We start from the raw sequence: 19,191 nt of genomic DNA on the forward strand, positions 1-19,191 counted from the left end.
TTCCATGGATCATGTTTAGTAGTTTTCTGTTGTGTTGAGTAGCTCTGAATGGATTATAGAGGATCAGCATTTGACCAATAAATGCCAAGGATTACGTTTGTACCATTTACTTTTCCTTTATTTTTTTACTCCGGTATATATTTTGCACTGTTATTCCACACATCCATACCTCAGTTTTGTTGGTAGTCTGAAAGCTTTGCATGGAAATTGTTTGTTTGCTCAGTTTATTACCTCAGGACCTTTACACATATAGTTGCATGGTGAAAATAGACAATTACAAGTGCTCCGTTAAATTTTAATTAACGCCTTTGTGTTTACATTCAGTAATAATTTTGTTAAAACAACCTCTCTAAATTGGGGGAAAAGTGTTAGGGTTATTGAAAACTCTACTTAATTCATATTTGTTACACTGCAAAAAATTATATGATCAATAAATTGTTTTTTGACAACTCATTTTTTAAGTCAGTTTAATGTAATTTAAGTTGAAATTACTTAAACATCCAAGTTGATTGTACTTAAAAAAATGTAATGCAACTTTTTTTTTTACAGTGTAATTTTACAGAACATCATTGTTATGATCCAGGTAATTATGAACCACATACACAGAAAATCAATTAATATCTAATTAATTTCAATGTTGCACAAAATTTGGTCAATGATCAGAAATTGTTACTATAAGGAAGTTGGGTATATTTGTGATTGAATGATTTTGATTTGGTTTACATCTTAAGAATGCCTGTTGTAACCAGCATTTACTTTTTCCACAAAAAAAAAAAGAAAAGTTTTTTCTATCACTGAAATGTCTTTTAATGTGACTTGAAGTAGTTGTACATTTGAATTATGGCAATACATTAAAAGGTGGAAAATTGCATCCATTACATCCTTTGTCATTTTTCATTCTGAGTCTTGAATTGTATCATCCATAAAAACTGCTTCCTTCATACATAACAGTGCATTTTTGAGTTGGGTGAGTTTCTAAACTCTATGGACTACAGCTGAGATCATGAGAGATGGATGTTTTTCCCAAGCCTGGATCCACAGATGGGCAAAATACAACCAAATAAATATCCCTAAGGGTGTTTTTAGCTTTCTAATAAATTCTACAGTAAAGTCCTCCAGCTAAATGCAATTTGAAAAAGCCTTCCTGTTTGATGCTATTGTGATGTACTAAGCAGTAACAGATGTGTGACGCTTGCAATTTGATTCATATCAGTTGTGGAACTTGCTGCATACTGCAAGGTACACCGTCACAGCATTGTTTCTTAGAGCAAGTGACACAAATATCCAATTGTTCTTTTCAAGAAAGAACATGAATATATAAAAGTTCTTCACACATTTGTGAATGATAAAGCTTGAATTGAATGAGAATGACATCAGTTTTTGTACAGAAGTCATTCAGTGGTAGAGTGAAATCATCATATTATACTTACATTTATATTCTCACATTTGTTACCCACTTTTTTGCAGGTTAAGAACCTTGTTTGGCAAATGCAATATTTTAGGTATTGCATTTTCCATTTGTTTTGGCTTTGTAAAACATCCACAGCACAACACATACCTCTTATGCATTTTATTTGATTCTTTTTTACCATTTAGGCTACTCTTAATATTTTGTAGGTAACAGCAATTTATATTTTGTGCATGAAAGCATTTATATTATAGGCATTTTATGCATACAAGACAAGAATATCAAATAATATGTTCATTTATTACTAATGGCCCACTTGCCATTTGCAATGGAATGCAGGTCTCATAATTTACACATCATTGCTGGATGATAACCATGCAATATCTACCCACTTCATCATAACTCTGGAGTGTCCGAGCATGTGATGCTCCTCTCTAGCACTCAGCTTTTGTCATGAGGAGTAACTGCTGATGTGTGTTCCTTCAGATGATGCATGATGATAGCACTAAATGAGCATGAGTATGAAAAACACATCTGGTTGCACAAAACACTATTTGCTTAGTACGTGCAGATGTTCATTTCATTTCCCTCGACCGTGCGTCCTTTGATAATACGCACGAAAACGAGCATTTGTCGGAAGTAAACAAAGTAGCTGCTCAGAAAACGGTACTGCTGCGCGCGCATTAACATTTTTACGACGGAAGTACAACGGCTGAAACGGAGGAAAGCGACAACTGGAGTGAAAACGAAGCGGAATTAGTCAATGAGAGGGAGGAGAGAGGGGGAAAGAAGGAGTGTGTGCGACAGGGAGGCTGCTGGACGCTGGGGCCGAGGTGGACGTGGCGGGTCCGGCAGGGGTTTGGTGTGGGTTCCGCTTCGGCGCGTTGACGGCCGAAAAAAAAGCAATGAACAGGTAAAAAAATCGCCGAGGCGTCCTCACGAGCGGTTTTATTCGCGTTCTCCTGTCTTCATCTTTTTTTCCTCCTCCTGTCTCTTCTGATAGGTAGTGATGAGAGTGTGCATGTACCGCGCAAGTCACATGCAACTCACCACATACGCTCTTCTATCGCAGCGAGCGTTTTGCATTGTTATGCAAAGGTGAACGAATCGACGTTTGCGTTCGAAAGTTGCAGCTGGCTCAACTTTCCCTCAGCGGATCGTTCAGTTGGCTGATGCAGCGACGTTCAGCTACAAACAAGATGGCCACTGGCTCACGCATGCTGAAGCTGTGGCATTTTCACCCTCCTGTCTTTGTACGTTCTTCATCACCACCGCTGGAAACACCGAAACGCGCCCTGCATGCCGATATACCCGCTATTCGCTACCCGTTCTGTGCTTGTATAACACGTTCGCCGTTACCAGGCGTCGTGGATTAAACGGTTCTCTTGGTGGAAAAAAATTGCAAAAGATTTATTGTGTGCAAAAACGCCGCCAGATTCAAGAAAGGCAGCAGAAAAGTGCATGATGCGTGGCGAACTAGCGAAGCTACCTTGACTAGTTGCTTAGTGATTCTCGGTAAAAGTCAACGAGCCTTTTTACAAAGTACATCTACGTAAAGTTTTCTTATCTTTTTATTTTTTGTTCTGTCTTCCTATTTTTCGCCGGCCCAAAATGTGTAGGCTACTTCTAGACAGTCGGCACATACAATTACACAAATGATGCGACGACGTTGTAATTATACACTTATAAGCTTGAATCTCCCTCTTTTGTTTTGTTCCCGCACAAATTTGCTTGGTATTTATATTTTGTGTTACTATTTCATAAAAAATTCTGATGTAAACATCTGGTTGTAATGATTCTCCAATGTGTCAGATTGACTTTGACATCTTGATGTGAAGATGGATGCGGTTAATGTTTTCATTCATAGCTGATGCTATAAGCATTTATAAGTGCAGAGCAAAAATATACAAAAGGTGTCAACTAATTTTGAGTTTTGCATAAACAGGTTTGTCACATGCATTCAAGAAACAGCCATTTTGAAATGAATTGAAGTATGTGCAAAATATCAAATCATGTGAATCGGTGTTTGATCTAGCATTACTTTTGAAACTTTTGCCCTTAGTGTATATACAATTTTGACAGCTAAAGTCCTGCACATGGTGCTTTCAAGTCGTGACAGAATATTTGCATTCGTTTGTTCAGTACAAATGAATGCCACCAAATAAAAATGACCAGTGGAAAACGGAACATCATAACCGAATCAAATCAATAATGAGAGAAGCAAATGGCTTGAAGTCATAAGATGTGAATTTTACAATTGTTCATTGTACAATATAGTTGTTATTAACAACTATATTGTACAATGAACAATTACATTTTGTTCATTGTTTATCAATTGCAATAAAGCTAGTCAGTTACCAGGTTTGTGATGAAACTTATTTCCCATCATTCTCCATTGCATATAATTAGATAGATAAAGCATCAAGTACAAACCTAATGTGCATCCTTTGCTCTTCATTATGTTTTAATAGTGCTATAAAAGCTTCATGTGTTTGTTGGGAAATAAAAAAGATCACAATATGAAATTGTCCACCAAGTCTCAACTTACCTCAATCTTTATTTATAAAGCATATTCAAAACTACCAAGGTAGGCCAAAGTGCTGTACAGAAAAGAAAAAAAAAACTTTTCTAAATCATAATGCCCAAAATGACAGTTATTCAAATGCCAATGAAAATAAGTCAGAAGTCCGATTTTAAAGACATCAATACAGTCGTGGATTTAAATCTTTAATGGAAACCTATTCCACTGAAAGAACACCAACTTTTGCTAGGCGTGTGTTGGTTCTCCTCCGTCTTTGGTAATTGCACTGGTACATAATTTTCCTGTGGAACACAGCACCAAAATATGATTTGATGTTGACATGGGCTCAAATGTGCTTTAACAACAGAAAATGACATTTTGGTACCTTTGTGCAAAATCTTTTGTGAAGTTATTACGATTTTTATACTAATAAAGGGACATTCAATTGCGGTTTAAATGCTGTACATTGAATGTTTTTCTTTGTTTGTTTCCTATTCATCCAGGAGCCAGGGGACTCACTGTTGTTCCTAACCCAGTTCAGAGGTTCCCTTGGCAGCAGTGACAATCCCCGCTCAGGAATCCCGCTTTTATCTCTGTGAAAGTAAGGTATATTACTCATAACGGAAGCTTCGGTCAGGCGGTGGACTAGCTTCCACCAGGATGGCTGAGTTGGAGACAGAATGCATCGGTTTAGGACTAAATAATTTGGTGTCGGAATGCGACTCTCCGCCACTTGACTCTTTGCGAGCGGAGTGCGCCACGCCGACCTTAACCATGCTCTCGTCAGAATGTAGCACGCCTACGCTCAGCTCGCTGGCGTCCGAGATCGTGGAGCCCATGGCTATGCTGCCGTGCATCAAAAGCGAGCCCGACCTCGACCCCATCAGCACAGTGGACCTCTCGGTGATTCAGCCCCTGTGCACGGCAGAGCTGGGCTCCGAGCAGATCAAGATGGAGATCAGCGGCCTCGACTACATCAAATCGGAGCACCACAGCGACCTCCATTCCTTCCACAGCACGGAGCTGGACTCCTACAAGTCACACTATGAACCCAGCCTGGTGTTCGACTACATCACCCACGTTTCGGACAGCCTGGAGTACATCAAGTCGGAGCAGCATTCGGACCTGCACAGCTACTACGCCAGCGAGCTCGGCGCCATCAAGACCGAGTACGAACCCAACCTCATGTCCAGCCACATCAAGACGGAGATGAACACCCTGGAGTCCATCCACATGGCGGAGCTGCGCACCGAGCTCAACAAGCTCCGGCCCGAGACCGTCATCGACGGCATGGGGAAAATGGACTCTGATTTCCCCTCTGGAAACCTTTACGAACTGACGTCCGTCCAGGCCAACAAAGCGCCCGCTGCGCACAACCAAACCAGCACAAAAGGCCACGGGCCACGCAAACCTCGCAACCTCACTGGTGAGAAGCCGTTCTCTTGCACTCAGTGCGGGAAGAGCTTCAGCACCCTGGGTAACCTGAAGACTCACCAACGCATCCACACCGGCGAGAGGCCTTACACTTGCTCCCAGTGTGGGAAGAGCTTCGGGCAGGCCGGTAACTTGAAAAGGCACCAGCTCATCCACACGGGGCAAAAACCTTACACCTGCGCACACTGCCCGAAGGGTTTCACCAAAGCGGACGACCTCCGCTCGCACCAGCGGCTGCACACGGGCGAGAAGCCGTTCAGTTGCGCCGAGTGCGGAAAGTGCTTCAGTCAAACGAAGGAACTCAAAGCCCACCAGTTGAGCCACACGGGAGAGCGGCCCTTCTGCTGTTCGCTGTGCGGCAAGAGCTTCACTAAAGAGACGAGTTACCGCAATCACCAGCAAATCCACACGGGCGAGAAGCCGTACAGCTGCGCCCAGTGTGGCAAGTCTTTCAGCAATTCAGGGGTCCTCAAAACACACGAGAAGATTCACTCCGGGGAAAAGCCGTTCGGCTGCACCCAGTGCGGCAAAAGTTTTGGCCGCTTGGGACATCTTAAAGCACACCAGCAAATTCACTCGGGCGAACGGCCGTACACCTGCCAGCATTGCGGGAAGAATTTCAGCCAATCAGGTCATCTCAAAGCACACGAGCAGATTCACAAAAGAGAACGGCCAGATCTTAGCAGTGGCAGCAGTCCCAGTAACGATAGTAGCTGAAATAAAACCTCATTACATCTCAAAAAGTATTACTCTTTTTTTTAAAATTGCTTTTCACTTCTTTTTTTAGTTTCTTTTTTTTTTTTAAATAAAAGCTACAATATATATAAATATATTATAAAATATATATGTTTCATTATGTTTTCATACCTTACATCTCTTCTTTTCTTAATATCTTCTTTTGGTTACAGTCGTGACTGATTTTCTCTTCTGAAAGTGTCTATGTTTGGGATCGGTGAGCTTACAGAGAGTCTTTGTATCTTGTCTGATCTGTGTCGTAGTGAGTGCCATCCTAGTTTCTTTCCTCCAGTAAAATACTCAGTGTACACGTTTATTGATAATATGTAATTCCTAAACCATGTACTGGAATGAATTATTAAAGAAACTAATGTTAAAAAAACGAAAACATCTGCTGTTATTTTTGAAACCGAGTCTGAATAGGTTTCTCCCTTTATTTACAGCAATGGTTGATGAATGCAAATGCAAAATGGTTGGTACAATTTTTATTAACTTGTGCATCTAATGACAAAATAGAAGGACGATGGAAAATTAAGGCTGGTGTGTGTCGCCTACTTGATTGTTTGAGTGTGGCTATTTTGGGATTTTTTGAAAATATCATTTGCACCCAACTGTTAAAATTGCATCAATGAAACCATGACAAACAATGTCTGCACCTGTAGGTTTTGGTCTACTTCCAGTCCATTAAAAGCTGGGTTTCATGTAAAAGATGAATGTAAGCGGTAGAAGAACAAATTCTTAGAAACTAGACTCTCTTAAACTCTTCTTTTTTTGTTGTTTCTTATTAGTTCCCAGTTGCTGTTTAAATGTTTTGTGATTTTTATATTTGCATGCGCTTCTTATGAGTCATAAAGTGTTTACGACAATTTGTTGACTGTAGCTCAATCTCTGTGGAATTTCTTACACAGAGGTGTTTGTTAGAGACAAACAGGGAGTGCACATATGTTTTCAATCAAATTTGGTTTTAAAAATAGTTCGTCGGCCAAGTAACGTTTAGCCATGAAAAAGTCCAGTTCTGTTCTGTTATTTACATCAGATGTATTTCAGACCAAGCAATTGGTGATTTGGATTTTGGGGTAAATAAAAGCAGACATTATGCAAGAGCATTCATCCCGGAAGATAAGAAAGGTAATTCTCTCTCTCTCTCTCTCTCTCTCTCTCTCTCTCTCTCTCTCTCTCTCTCTCTCTCTCTCTCTCTCTCTCTCTCTCTCTCTCTCTCTCTCTCTCTCTCTCTCTCTCTCTCTCTCTCTCTCTCTCTCTCTCTCTCTCTCTCTCTCTCTCTCTCTCGCCCCCTCCCCACACACATATTAATTCATGTGTGTGTAATTTTAATGTGATTCTACGGGCCAGTCTCCACATGTTTTATCTCTGGCGCTAATGATATTCGCAAGTCCTGTGAGAATCGCTGAACTTGGTTTGTTTGACTCCAAATAGTTATTATGGATGTTTATCACCTAATTGGTGTCCCAACAGTCTCATCATTCACAAGGGAGCCAGTCTAAAGTAGGCTAAAGTAAACTTAGCATGAACTGAAAAGATTTGGATGTTTTTTTTTTTCCAGCTGTGTGTGGGTTAAAATGACACATTATGGCAACAAGGATAAAAATCAACATATGGTTATTTGTTATTTTACGGGCAGTTTTATTGTCTGTGCATGACTGGAGCTGCATTATAAAGTGAAAGTAGTTGCCAGTAGGATTATTTTTACGGATGTGGACTGATAACACACAAAAACATAAAGGCTTAATTCCCTGCTGTTCCAGGGCAATTATCCATGCTGTTGGTGAACTAAATGTATCTTTAAGGAGTTGTTGTACTAACCACAATGACTTGAAGCTGTGTTTTCCTAGCATGGTCTTCTGAGTCAGATATGTATTCTTGCTGCTGGCTGATATTTACTACAGTATTGATATATTTTGCAACATTGGATACCACAAAGGATACAAAGATGGCGAGTGCTGGGTAGTTCCTGATTATAATCTGTATTACGTAATCAGATTCCAAAAATGTAAGTACTTGTAATTATATATTACGTTTTAAAATACTCGTAATCAGACAGTTACTTTTATATTGATTACTTGATATTATTCTCACAATTAATTATTATTCATAATTCATTGATTCTCCCTACTTTTACTTTTAAATGTTCCTTTCTTATACTACTTGGTTAAGTTCAGAAGGTCTTCCAGGTTTGTGGAATTGCACACAAAGACCAGACACTAGTCATGAGCCTGAAATCACTGGATTTACACAAATCATTTCGCTTTTAAGAAGTGTTTTCTCAACATTGCATTTCTAATCAGCTCCTGACGACCACATTAATTATTATTTAAATGATCACTCAGTGAGTCATTTAACCATGTATTACTGTCTCTGGAAGGCTTATGTCTTGCAAACACATTAAAATTTACAAATTCATGTCATTTCATATTTACATGCAATGCAGTGATTCCCCCAATGTTTTTTTTTTTTTGTCACCTGAACCTCTTTGAACTAATATATTTACTTGAAGCATCACCTGAGATTTTAAGTTACCGTAATTCCTCAAATAAAGGCCGGGGCCTTTATTTACCTGAACTGCAGATGGTAGCCGGCTTTTATTTGAAGCAGGCTTTTATTAGAGGCAGGCCTTTATTTCTAATTCGCGATCCCCGCCCGCACGCCAGCCAAGTTTCCATGGTGACGCGTCATGCTTGGCACGTGTTCACCACAGCCAAAATAGCGCTATATGACAGATGTAGCGCTTTTATTTCTAAATATTAACAAACTTGCTTACCATGTCATCAACTATCTTCTATTCTGACTCTCAAATCCGTGTAAGTGAGTTTGTTTTGTCGTTTAAAAGCCTTTATAAATGATCTTGATCTGTAACGTGAGATGGGCACCGCAGTTCGGAGATTCCTGTTGTATTTGTTAAGTTACAGCGCGTGAATTCTTCAGTTTCTCCCGAAATACATGAAAGTAAGTGGCCGGTGAACTGGGAGAAGAATAGAGTAAACTTTATAGTTACTTACACTGTGTATCTGATATGAATAAAACACGTCGCCAAATATATTTGAATGGATTGTTATTGCTGCTTCCATAGACACCATTGTGTATTTTACAAACTATAAATTTATTGTTTTGCTATAAATCATATCTATTTAAATGTCTGAAACCTAAAATAAACATGTGGTTAAAAGCACTTAATAGTTGTGATATATGAAAAGCGCTGAGCGCGTCCGTCTTTGAGTGTACATTCATTTAACCCTCTATGGTACGGTGTTGCCTCCAGGCAACATAGTCTATTTTAGCTGTTTTAAAATAAAAACTAAGCATTGACAAATAAAGTTGAACTAATACAACTCAAATACTAACCAATGAAAATGCAAAAGAGTGGTAACATGGCCCCAAGGGGTCCATTGTGTTCCCTCTTTCAGCACACGTGCACATGTCACATGGCTCCATATTTTCTCCACTGACACATACCTGTCAAGTATCCCGTTTTGGCCGGGAAAGTCCCGTATTTTACCCTTCTTTCCCGCCGTCCTCCCGTATTAGGATTTTCCCGTAAATCTCCCGTATTTTAACCTGCGTTATTAAAAAATAATAATACCCCGGGCGGAGTAAAAAAAAAAAAAAACATTCCCAATCTGAGCTCTGTCACTAGCCTCGCGATAACTACAGGTAACGTTACTGTAGGCATGGCCGTAGCCAGCTATGAGGTCACCGAGGTCCGGACCTCGGTCATTTTTTTTACATTCAAAAATAAAATGTCAAGCTCTCTGAATGATTAATTAGCAGTGTTTAAACCACCTCATATGAGTGTTTGCAATTCATGTTGCTGCGAGAAGCTGGCGCAGTGAACTGAACGGGGCTTGAGAGCGCGTTGTGAACGCGGGTGCAGCCTCCGTGTTGCCAGATCCACCTAATAGAAAGGTGGCAGTAGTCACCTGTTTTTCTGATTTAATGTGACACTTTAGGAAGTTATTAATGTGGGAAGGTTTAGTGATATATTAACCTTATTTCCAAAACACAAGCTTTGAACTTATTTCGGATTATTATTATTATTTTGTTTTGCTTGTTTTTCGTAGCAATATCTGGCAACATTTAACTGTCGGCATTAATACATTTAAAAAAAAAGAAGCTTATAGACAAACTGTAATTGCATAAAGCTACCACATTCGGTAAGACAAACGCAATGACAATCGATTATCTGTAAGAAATGTATAACACTATCAAAAACAATAGCATAAAACAGATCTGTATGTTAGCCTACAGAATGAAATTTGCCAAATAACTTACTGGCCAGCTGGAAGACGGCTCATGCTGTTTAGTTAACCTTTCACAAAGCCATCATAAAAACATTAATTAAAGCAGTGTTTCTCAACTAGCAATCTATTCAGTCAGCATATTTGTGTTTGATCTGTGTGAATTTCGTCCGAATTTGACGAGTGATTAAAAGATGGCTAATTCGTAACAGTTCGTACGACCTCACTCGTACGAATTAGTACGATTTTTGCTAAAACGTACATATTTGACGAGTTGCCCAATTCGTATGAATTCGTACGAATGACCCTGACCCCGCCCCTAAACCTACCCATCACGTGGGTTTAGACAAATCGTACAAATTCGTACGAATGAGGTCGTACGAATTCGTACGAATTAGCCATCTTTTAATCACTCGTCAAATTCGGACGAATTGGTCGTGAGATTGCGTTGAACTTGCTAGACCTACTTTTTCTTTGCACAAAACTCTCCAGAAAGTGCCATTTTGGTTTATTTTTCACAAAAAAAATCCCGGGGGGGCAAACCCTCGGACCCCCCTAGTGAGAGACTACCCCACACATAATTAAATCCAAATTTAACCCCTGTATATATATATATATATATATATGCCAAATTCCATAAAAAAAAAGGGTCACAGCTTAATGTCCATTGGGAAATGTGGTTCCAATGGCCAAACCATTATTATAGCAAAATTCTTTACACAACACCCCGGACCTCACTAATTTTCAAACCCTGGTTACGGCCTTGACTGTAGGTGGCAGTTGTCGCGAGGTTAGTGTGTGAGGTCAGATCATGAGTGACAACGCGGGGAAAACAGGGACGGATGATGGACGCTATGACAGAGCAAGGCACTCCTGTCAAAAAAACAAAACCAAAACCCTCATGTACTAGTAAATACCGCGATCGATCAATGGGATAGCGAATTTACTTTTCTGAAGAGGAGCAGGGTGGGGGACAGTCACGCGTTTTGTAAGTTTTGTAACTGCTACTTTAGCATCTCACACGGGGAAGGAATGATGTATGTCAGCACGAGAAAGGGTGTTTAGCATGGTACGAAATATTGTTACAGAGAATAGGATGACGTTAGACAACAGAACTGTTTGCTCTACTCTCATGTAAAATTAACCACTCTGGCCCAGTCCACAATACACTCCTTCCAAAACAGTTAATACAAAGTCTGCAACAAATTTGTTCAATAACTCACTAAAAGAGTAAAGAAAAGAAAAACTGCAAATGAAAAGAAAAACTGTAAAAGAAAAGCTATATGAAATGAAAATAATGTGTGGAATGAAAATAAAATGTAAATGTAAACCATCAATGTTAAATGAACAGAAAATAGGCAAATAAGCCTTTAAATAAATGCTCTTAATATATACCCTATATATACCATACATATATATACATATATATATATATATATATGGTGTGGTGGGACTGCTCGCGGTGGGCGCTGGAAAATTTCCCTTATTTTCAAATCCAAAACTTGACAGGTATGGACAAGGGCATTTTTCACTAATTTCTGTCCAGATAATCAACTACAAAAAATCTTAGTCACGTTCATTGGTTAGTAAAGAAGTATTTTCAAAAACATTACATTATATATCATCAAATGTATCATAGGGAATTACATAAAACTGCATGTTGCCTCGAGGCAACATTGTACCGTAATGGAATCACATAAGGCCATACCAGGCATACTAGGTTTGAATACAAGTATAGTTCAATTGTAAGGAAAAGAGTTTGAACTATCTAAATGTATATGGATTTTTACAATCTGAAAACTCAGCATGGTTCGACAGTCACTATTGGCCACTATAGTGGGTAATCGGGCAAATAGTGGATTCGTGGGACGGGCGTGTGGCTTGTTAGTGGTCAGCAGGGGTCGACGGGACATTTGGCCACTATAGTGGGTAATCGGGCAAATAGTGGGTTTGTGGGACGGGGTCGTGGCTTGGGAACGTTCAGTGGGGTCAACGGGACATTTGGCCACTATTGTGGGTAATTGGACAAATAGTGGGTGAGTGGGACGGGGCGTGTGGCTTGGGAGTGGTCAGCCGGGGTCGACGGGACATTTAGCCACTATAGTGGGTAATCGGACAAATAGTAGGTTTGTGGGACGGGGTTGTGGCTTGGGACCGTTCAGTGGGGTCAACGGGACATTTGGCCACTATAGTGGGTAATCGGACAAATAGTAGGTTTGTGGGACGGGGTTGTGGCTTGGGACCGTTCAGTGGGGTCAACGGGACATTTAGCCACTATAGTGGGTAATCGGACAAATAGTAGGTTTGTGGGACGGGGATGTGGCTTGGGACCGTTCAGTGGGGTCAACGGGACATTTGGCCAATATAGTGGGTAATCTGACAAATAGTAGGTTTGTGGGACGGGGTTGTGGCTTGGGACCGTTCAGTGGGGTCAACGGGACATTTAGCCACTATAGTGGGTAATCGGACAAATAGTAGGTTTGTGGGACGGGGTTGTGGCTTGGGACCGTTCAGTGGGGTCAACGGGACATTTGGCCACTATAGTGGGTAATTGGACAAATAGTGGGTGAGTGGGAAGGGGGCGTGTGGTGCCACACAGGATTAAGGTGGCGCTGCTTCTGGGATTTTCGGATTTTGGAGTGCTCCCGTCGGGCCCCTGGGGGGGTCAGGCCCCCCTGACCTCACACGGGTCATTAGGTCGGCCTGGGAGGTCTTCCACATGTTTGATCTTGCTGTTGTTCAGGCCTGGCCTTCATATTAGGAAAAGGTTATGGTGATTGTTAATGTTTTACCCTGAAACAACACCGACTGTAATGTTTTGATATGATAACTTGATATGATGGTTTGTAGTACTTGCGTTCCACGATGGTACAATGTTGCCTGAGAGCAACAGCTGGATAATAAATGTTACTATTTATTAAAAATGAAATGTGTAATTCATTAAAAACTTGATAAATGTGTTTGTTCAAGTGTTTAGTTAAATAAATTGATGTTTTCAATAAATCTATAATTTTTTTCTTCATGAAAATGTCAAATGTTTCAATTTGTCCATTGTGGTACAATGTTGCCCTGAGGCAACATACTTTTAATTAATAAATAAATTTAAAAATAATGATAATGTTTATTGATATTGTTATAGTGTCCAATTTTAAGCAGGAAAAACATAACAAATAATTTTTTTCTCACTGATATCATATTGCGTACCATAAAGGGTTAAAGTGTACCTATTCACACTATTTTTTCCCCGGCCTTAATTTGAGACCGGCCTTTATTTGTCCGCGTTGACCACGCCCCCGGCCACTATCAGAGGCCCGGCGTTTATTTGAATACCGGTCTTTATTTGAGGAATTACGGTAATAAGTTAGGTCAATAAAAAATTAGGTCACTAATATAATACAATTTAGTTGGTTTTCTGATGTCGGTAGGCTAATGGTCACATGACATGTAGGTAAACAAATAAAATCTTTTTTAGTAAGTCTTTTATTTAGATTTTTTTTTAAAATTATTTTTATTCTTTATTTTTATGATTTGATTACTTAATAGCTTTTCATTAAACTCACGAACCCTATAGTCTCGAAAATCCTGACAATGTAATATTTAATGCACTTCATGTTGTTGATAAAGAATGGAATTCTTTCTCTTTGTATTTTTATATCAATATTGTACAAGATTTAGGCCAAAAGTAATCAAAACGTAGTATTAGATTATATTACCTTAAATGTGTAATGTAACGGATTACGTTACTAACTAACTGACTGACTATTTGTAAATAATCCACCCAGCACTGAAGATGTCTTACATTGTGTGAGGTTTTTAATCGAATGTTTAATACGGAATTAAAGTGATGTTTGATTTCTAAAATAGGTCAAATTTTTTTTTTTTTTCTAAATGTCTTTTGTAGGATGCCGAAATCTTGACATCATTTTTATACCCAGGATTCTTAGGTCAGCCACCAGAGGTCTCTGTCACCTCGTCATCAACACATGTGCTCCGAACCACCTTGTGAGTAATCAAACCTGCACTTTTGTCGTTGTTTATGGTCTCTTACATGTTTTTAAAATCTTTCATTTTCACACTTTCTTAATACACACCTGTAGGCTATATTTAACTTATTTTAATTTGGTTCTCCACTCATGGAGTTATGATTAAAAAAACAGGCCTGTTTTGATTGCTGTCTGCTTCAGTTTTTTTAATGATAAATAATTGTTTTGCTGTGTTGGGAATGGGATGCCACTGGGATGTAAAACGTGGGCCCTAAAGCAAAACCTGTTACTTGGTTTATGGTCACATTACACTTTGAGACTCTGCAGAAATGTTATTGGCTGTTAATGTTTCCTTGACAGGTTTGCTGGTGAAGATCAAGGACAAAACAAGTAAAAAGTAGCCTGAAACCTGTAAGAGCCCAACCTTATTGGACAGCGCCACCTGCTGTTTGTGCACTGTAGGTCTTTTCTTTTCTTTCTTTTTTTTGCATGAAAAATAGTTAAACTGAAAATGAGCTAGTCTAGTGGATTGTTAGAAGCCTGATGCCACAGAAAAACCCTCAAAGTGAAATGAAGGCATGACAAGTGTAAGACTTATGTAGAACCAGGAAATGCTGTTGCTGTTTGCAAATATAATACAATAACATGCTAAAAATATTTTATAATTAATGAGACCCTTCTTTTTTAAAGATAAGGGCTCCTAAAGGTTTTGTTTTTCACTAATAACCTTTCAGTGAACAGTTCTCCAAAGAACCATTGTCTTCTTACACAGTGAAGAACATTTTAACAATCTAAAGAACCCTTTTCCTATATAAACAACCTTACACTGGAAAGTTGTAGGTTAAAGGTTCTTCAAAGAACCATTGATGCTATTAGAAAACCTTTATTTTTTAAAGTGCACTCATTTAAATGCCTATATTTATTATAGCCCCCCATCTAATATTATTCATAAATAAATGTAATCCAACTTTAAAGAGGTGTATCAGCAGAATACACATCTATAGATGTAGATAGGAATGCATATTTTCTGCAAAAATGTAAATTCATAATTAAATAAAAGCTAATTGAATGTAATCATTTCCAGCAGGATACAATTTAAAAAATTGTATTTAATACATTTTTGAATTTAAAATATTTTTTAGTTGTATTTGAAAATAATGTGTTGTATTATTATAAAAAATATAATCCCACTTAGATTAAGTAGATCTGCTGACTATGCATCATTACCACAAAAATGGCCAAAACGCTGTTTTATTTGGTTTCCAGTTTTGTGCATACAGCAAACAAACGTGCATCACGAAACTACGCGACTGGCAGACATGGTTGAAGACGTGGAGCTGGAAACCACTTTTCCATCTACAACCTCTTCCACAATTGTGATGACTTTAGTCCTCGAGGTGGAACTGGAGGTGGTTTTGACACTGTAGAAGAAAAAAACAGTTACAGGAGCTTCATTGTAAACTCAGTATAGCCTAATAATTGTCGGTTCCTGGGAATTTTTAAGATACTTAATTTTTTATGTTTTGGAGCTGAACGAATTATGTGAAAGAAATCAACAGATAAACTCACGTGGCTTCTCCGTCCAGCAGTCTCCTGTACTCTGCGATCTCCATCTCCAGTCTGGTCTTGATGTCCAGGAGCATCTGGTACTCCTGACGCTGGCGCTCCAGATCGGCACGAAGCTGCACCATATTCTCTTCCAGGATGGTGACCTAGAAGCACACAAAAACGAGTGGTTTTGTTCCTTTTCAGATCTTGCATTCTTAATATGTGCTGAATAAAGTTTTTTTGTGTTCAGAAAGTCAGGTTTGCAGTGACATGAGGGTGAGTAAATTATGATTTTTCTATGATCTATCCCTTTTCATTGTGAATCTACTCACCTGATGTTGGTAGCTTGACAACTTCATGGAATAACGATTCTTTGTTTCAGACAATGTGGCCTCCAAAGATGCTTTCTAAATGTATGATAACATGCACATTCAGAATAAAGTAAAACTAAAATACTAATAGTGCCAAAAACGGCCAATTGTGTATCACTAACCAAGGTTGATATGGACTGGAGTTCGATTTCCAATGACTGCATTCTGGATTTGACCACATTGACTTCAGAGCGAGTTGTTTTCAAGTCTGTGGTGCTGGTGACAACTTCTTGTTTCAGAGTTTCTGTCTAAAATAAAAATAGAGGGACGTTATATGCGTTGAATTGAGCTGTCTCGCACCATTCTGTCATGAAAAGCACATTAACCCTCTGGGGTCCTTCATTTCAGAGTCACACTCAGGACCTTCGTGTCCAAATGGGCCGGAAGGGTGGGATTAATATTTATTAAAAAAAAATCATATATATATTTTTTTTTACTTGTTTTTTATAATATTTTTTCTTTTCTTTTTTGGTGTTTTGAGATGATTTCAAAAATAAAAATGATTTATAATTAATATTAATGCAATAATTATGACCCATTTTTCCCCATTGAATATAATATATATATATTTTTTTTAAAGCTGTATTTCATTTTAGAGTCAAGCCTAGGCCTCATGAAATCAGTTTTTGAAATGAGATGGATGCCATCTGGTGGACAAACTGAGCATTTTAAAAATTCAAAACCCATATGTAATCTGAATTTATTAGTGTGCATGCATGTGTATAAAAGTGTGTTTGTGTGTGTGTGTGGATGTGTCTGTTTTGCACTCTTGATGTTTTATAGATTCACCCCTTCACTGTTGTGTGCTTTTTTTCTGGATCGTGGCTGATTTGTAGATTGTACGCACAAAAAAACTCTTGTATTTTCACATTTTTGCCAATTTCCCATTCATTTCCTATGCGGGTCCATTTGGACCCGAAGGTCCTGAGTGTGACTATTTTTTTTACAACCACTTAGACTATTTTTTTTACAACCACTTAGACTATTCAAATCCTGTCCCCAATTTTTTTTGGGTGTTCATATACCAAGTACCAACAAAGTCACCAAATTTCGGACCATTCCGATAAAGCTATGATTAAATTTTTTTTTTATTTAAATGCTTCGGGTCCATTTGGGCCGAAGGACCCCAGAGGGTTAAAAGACCTGTGTCCCTCCCTGTATGTTTTGATAAATCTCACCTTTGTCTTGAACCAGTGCTCCAGATCTCTTTGGTTCTTCGCTGTGGCTGATTCATAGTGCTCACGGATTTCTGCCAGGGTCTTGGTTAGATCTTCCTGTGGAGTCGCATCAACCTCGACGTGAACCTGTCCGCTCATTTGTGTGCGTGAGGCCAAGAGATCCTAAGAATATGCATGAATCCATATTCATGTCAGTTCAAGTAACCTCACTGATAAATATTGACTTATTTAACAACACTTACACATATTTGTCTCAAATCTGTTCTCACATATACTTGGCATATAGCATTAGAACTGTAAACTTGCTAGTATAACTTATTCTAACACTACTTTCTCTAAACTAGCACACAGAAGCATTATAAACCTCCTGATGATTCTTCTTCAGAAAGACCAGCTCCTCCTTCAGCCCTTCGATCTGCATGGCGAGGTCTTGACTGCTGATGTTGAAGTCATCAAGCACCCTCTTGAGCCCTACAATGTCTGTTTCCACAGACTGACGCATGACGTGCTCGGTTTCATATCTGTCATGCAGCAACATTTACTTTAGAAACACTCACACTGGACATTTGACAATATACTGCAAGAAGACCACCTCCAAACTGAGGTAAAACTCATCTAATGCAACACTCATGTATTTTATACATTCTCACTGTAAAAAAAATGATATGATCAATTGTTTTTACATTGCTTTAACTCATCAAAACAAGTTAAGTCATTTTCAAGTTATACAAGATCTCAACTCATTTTTAAGTCAGTTTAATGTCATTTAAGTTGAAATGACTTAAACATTGAAGTTGGTTGTACTTTTTACAGTTTTAAAACCCTGTTGTAATTTAATTTAAACAATATTTTGTAATTGATATGGTCACAGAGATAACATTATTTGTGATAATTTCATGTTTTTGGGTTCAAAATATGAGTGAAATACAAGTAAAAATGCTGCTATTTTGCATTTTTCTATTACAAATTATATTATTTGCTTGTTTGTTCTAATTTTTTTTTTAGATAGACACACAGATAGATAGATGACAGATAACAATATCCCAGATTTCCATTCTTATACTGCATTATGTTGCCATCAGTAGAAATAATGAGATTTTCTGCTATGATATGAGTTGAGTTGCAAACTTGAGTTGAATCTGCTTAAAAGACTCACTTCATTCTGAAATCATTCATGGCCAGGCTGGTGTTGTCAATGCTGAGATGGACTCCACCCTTCAAATGAATGGCTGCCATGATCTGGACATATAAATGAATATATGATTTTCTTTTTTCCCCCTTATTTTCACAGCATGTCACCCAGAAAACCCTAACATACCTTAGCTTGAAGATCCTTTATGGTGACATAGTAGGCGGTGTAATCACGAGCAATAGGAGAGGCTTTACCATCAAGGAACTGACGGATCTTCATCTCCAGGTCAGCGTTGGCCTTCTCCAGTGAGCGAACTTTGACCAGGTAAGCGGCCAGACGGTCATTGAGGCTCTGCATGGTGTGTTTCTCATTGCCAATGAAGCTGCTGCTGTCTGCAGATGCTGACGCGCTGAAACCCCCTACAGAAAGAGAGGATTTGGAGATCCGGACCCCTGATCCTCCTGCACCACCGTACACACTGCCAGACCTCACGGTGCTCATCCGGCTGCTTACTCCACTCGACGTGGATACGCGCATGGATGAGCCACTGGAGGACATGTAGCTGCTGCGGGAAGAGTAGGAGGAAGCCATGTTGACTGAGAGTGTCTGTGTGCGTCTGTCTGACAGGTCA

At 39.0% G+C, this 19,191-nt stretch overlaps 3 protein-coding genes across 4 annotated transcripts in view; 2 read left to right on the forward strand and 1 right to left on the reverse strand.

Moving 5' to 3' along the window:
• The window catches only part of si:dkeyp-113d7.10 (myoneurin), a 99,292-nt gene extending 83,946 nt beyond the window's left edge, over window positions 1-15,346 (forward strand). The window contains exon 5 of the mRNA XM_056257801.1: window positions 15,336-15,346. The gene's annotated coding sequence lies outside the window, so the exon portion shown is untranslated. The remainder of the gene's footprint in view (window positions 1-15,335) is intronic.
• Window positions 2,023-6,159, forward strand: si:dkeyp-113d7.1 (uncharacterized protein LOC407709 homolog). Of its 2 annotated transcripts, XM_056257799.1 has the most exons (3): window positions 2,023-2,321; window positions 2,412-2,661; window positions 4,433-6,159. In XM_056257799.1, exon 3 carries the CDS (start codon window positions 4,590-4,592, stop codon window positions 6,078-6,080), a length of 1,491 nt encoding a protein of 496 aa, XP_056113774.1. In that variant the 5' UTR covers window positions 2,023-2,321; window positions 2,412-2,661; window positions 4,433-4,589; the 3' UTR covers window positions 6,081-6,159. The 2 variants fall into 2 exon arrangements, with proteins under 2 accessions (XP_056113774.1, XP_056113773.1); XM_056257798.1 differs by lacking the exon at window positions 2,412-2,661.
• Window positions 15,347-15,566: 220 nt separating the features above from the next.
• On the reverse strand, window positions 15,567-19,191 carry krt1-19d (keratin, type 1, gene 19d). The gene is made up of 8 exons (XM_056257807.1): window positions 18,747-19,191; window positions 18,585-18,667; window positions 17,793-17,949; window positions 17,429-17,590; window positions 16,373-16,498; window positions 16,212-16,286; window positions 15,901-16,043; window positions 15,567-15,752 (listed from the first exon to the last, which is right to left on the reverse strand). The coding sequence occupies exons 1-8, from the start codon at window positions 19,149-19,151 to the stop codon at window positions 15,626-15,628; spliced, it is 1,278 nt and encodes a 425-aa protein (XP_056113782.1). The 5' UTR covers window positions 19,152-19,191; the 3' UTR covers window positions 15,567-15,625.

The sequence above is a fragment of the Rhinichthys klamathensis genome, unplaced genomic scaffold (assembly GCF_029890125.1).
Source record: "Rhinichthys klamathensis goyatoka isolate OS25496 unplaced genomic scaffold, OSU_Roscu_1.1 h1tg000144l_1, whole genome shotgun sequence".
NCBI classification, from domain to species: domain Eukaryota; kingdom Metazoa; phylum Chordata; class Actinopteri; order Cypriniformes; family Leuciscidae; genus Rhinichthys; species Rhinichthys klamathensis.

What these genes read in the sequence shown, in the direction of transcription:
- si:dkeyp-113d7.1 (XM_056257799.1), top strand. Translation starts at nt 4,590, where the DNA reads ATGGCTGAGTTGGAGACAGAATGCATCGGTTTAGGACTAAATAATTTG.
- krt1-19d (XM_056257807.1), bottom strand. Translation starts at nt 19,151, where the DNA reads ATGGCTTCCTCCTACTCTTCCCGCAGCAGCTACATGTCCTCCAGTGGC. An exon ending in TGTCAAGCTACCAACATCAG is followed by an intron (nt 16,044 to 16,211) that starts GTGAGTAGATTC and finishes GTGTGCTTCTAG; the next exon opens with GTCACCATCCTGGAAGAGAA. An exon ending in CTGCTGGACGGAGAAGCCAC is followed by an intron (nt 15,753 to 15,900) that starts GTGAGTTTATCT and finishes TTTCTTCTACAG; the next exon opens with TGTCAAAACCACCTCCAGTT.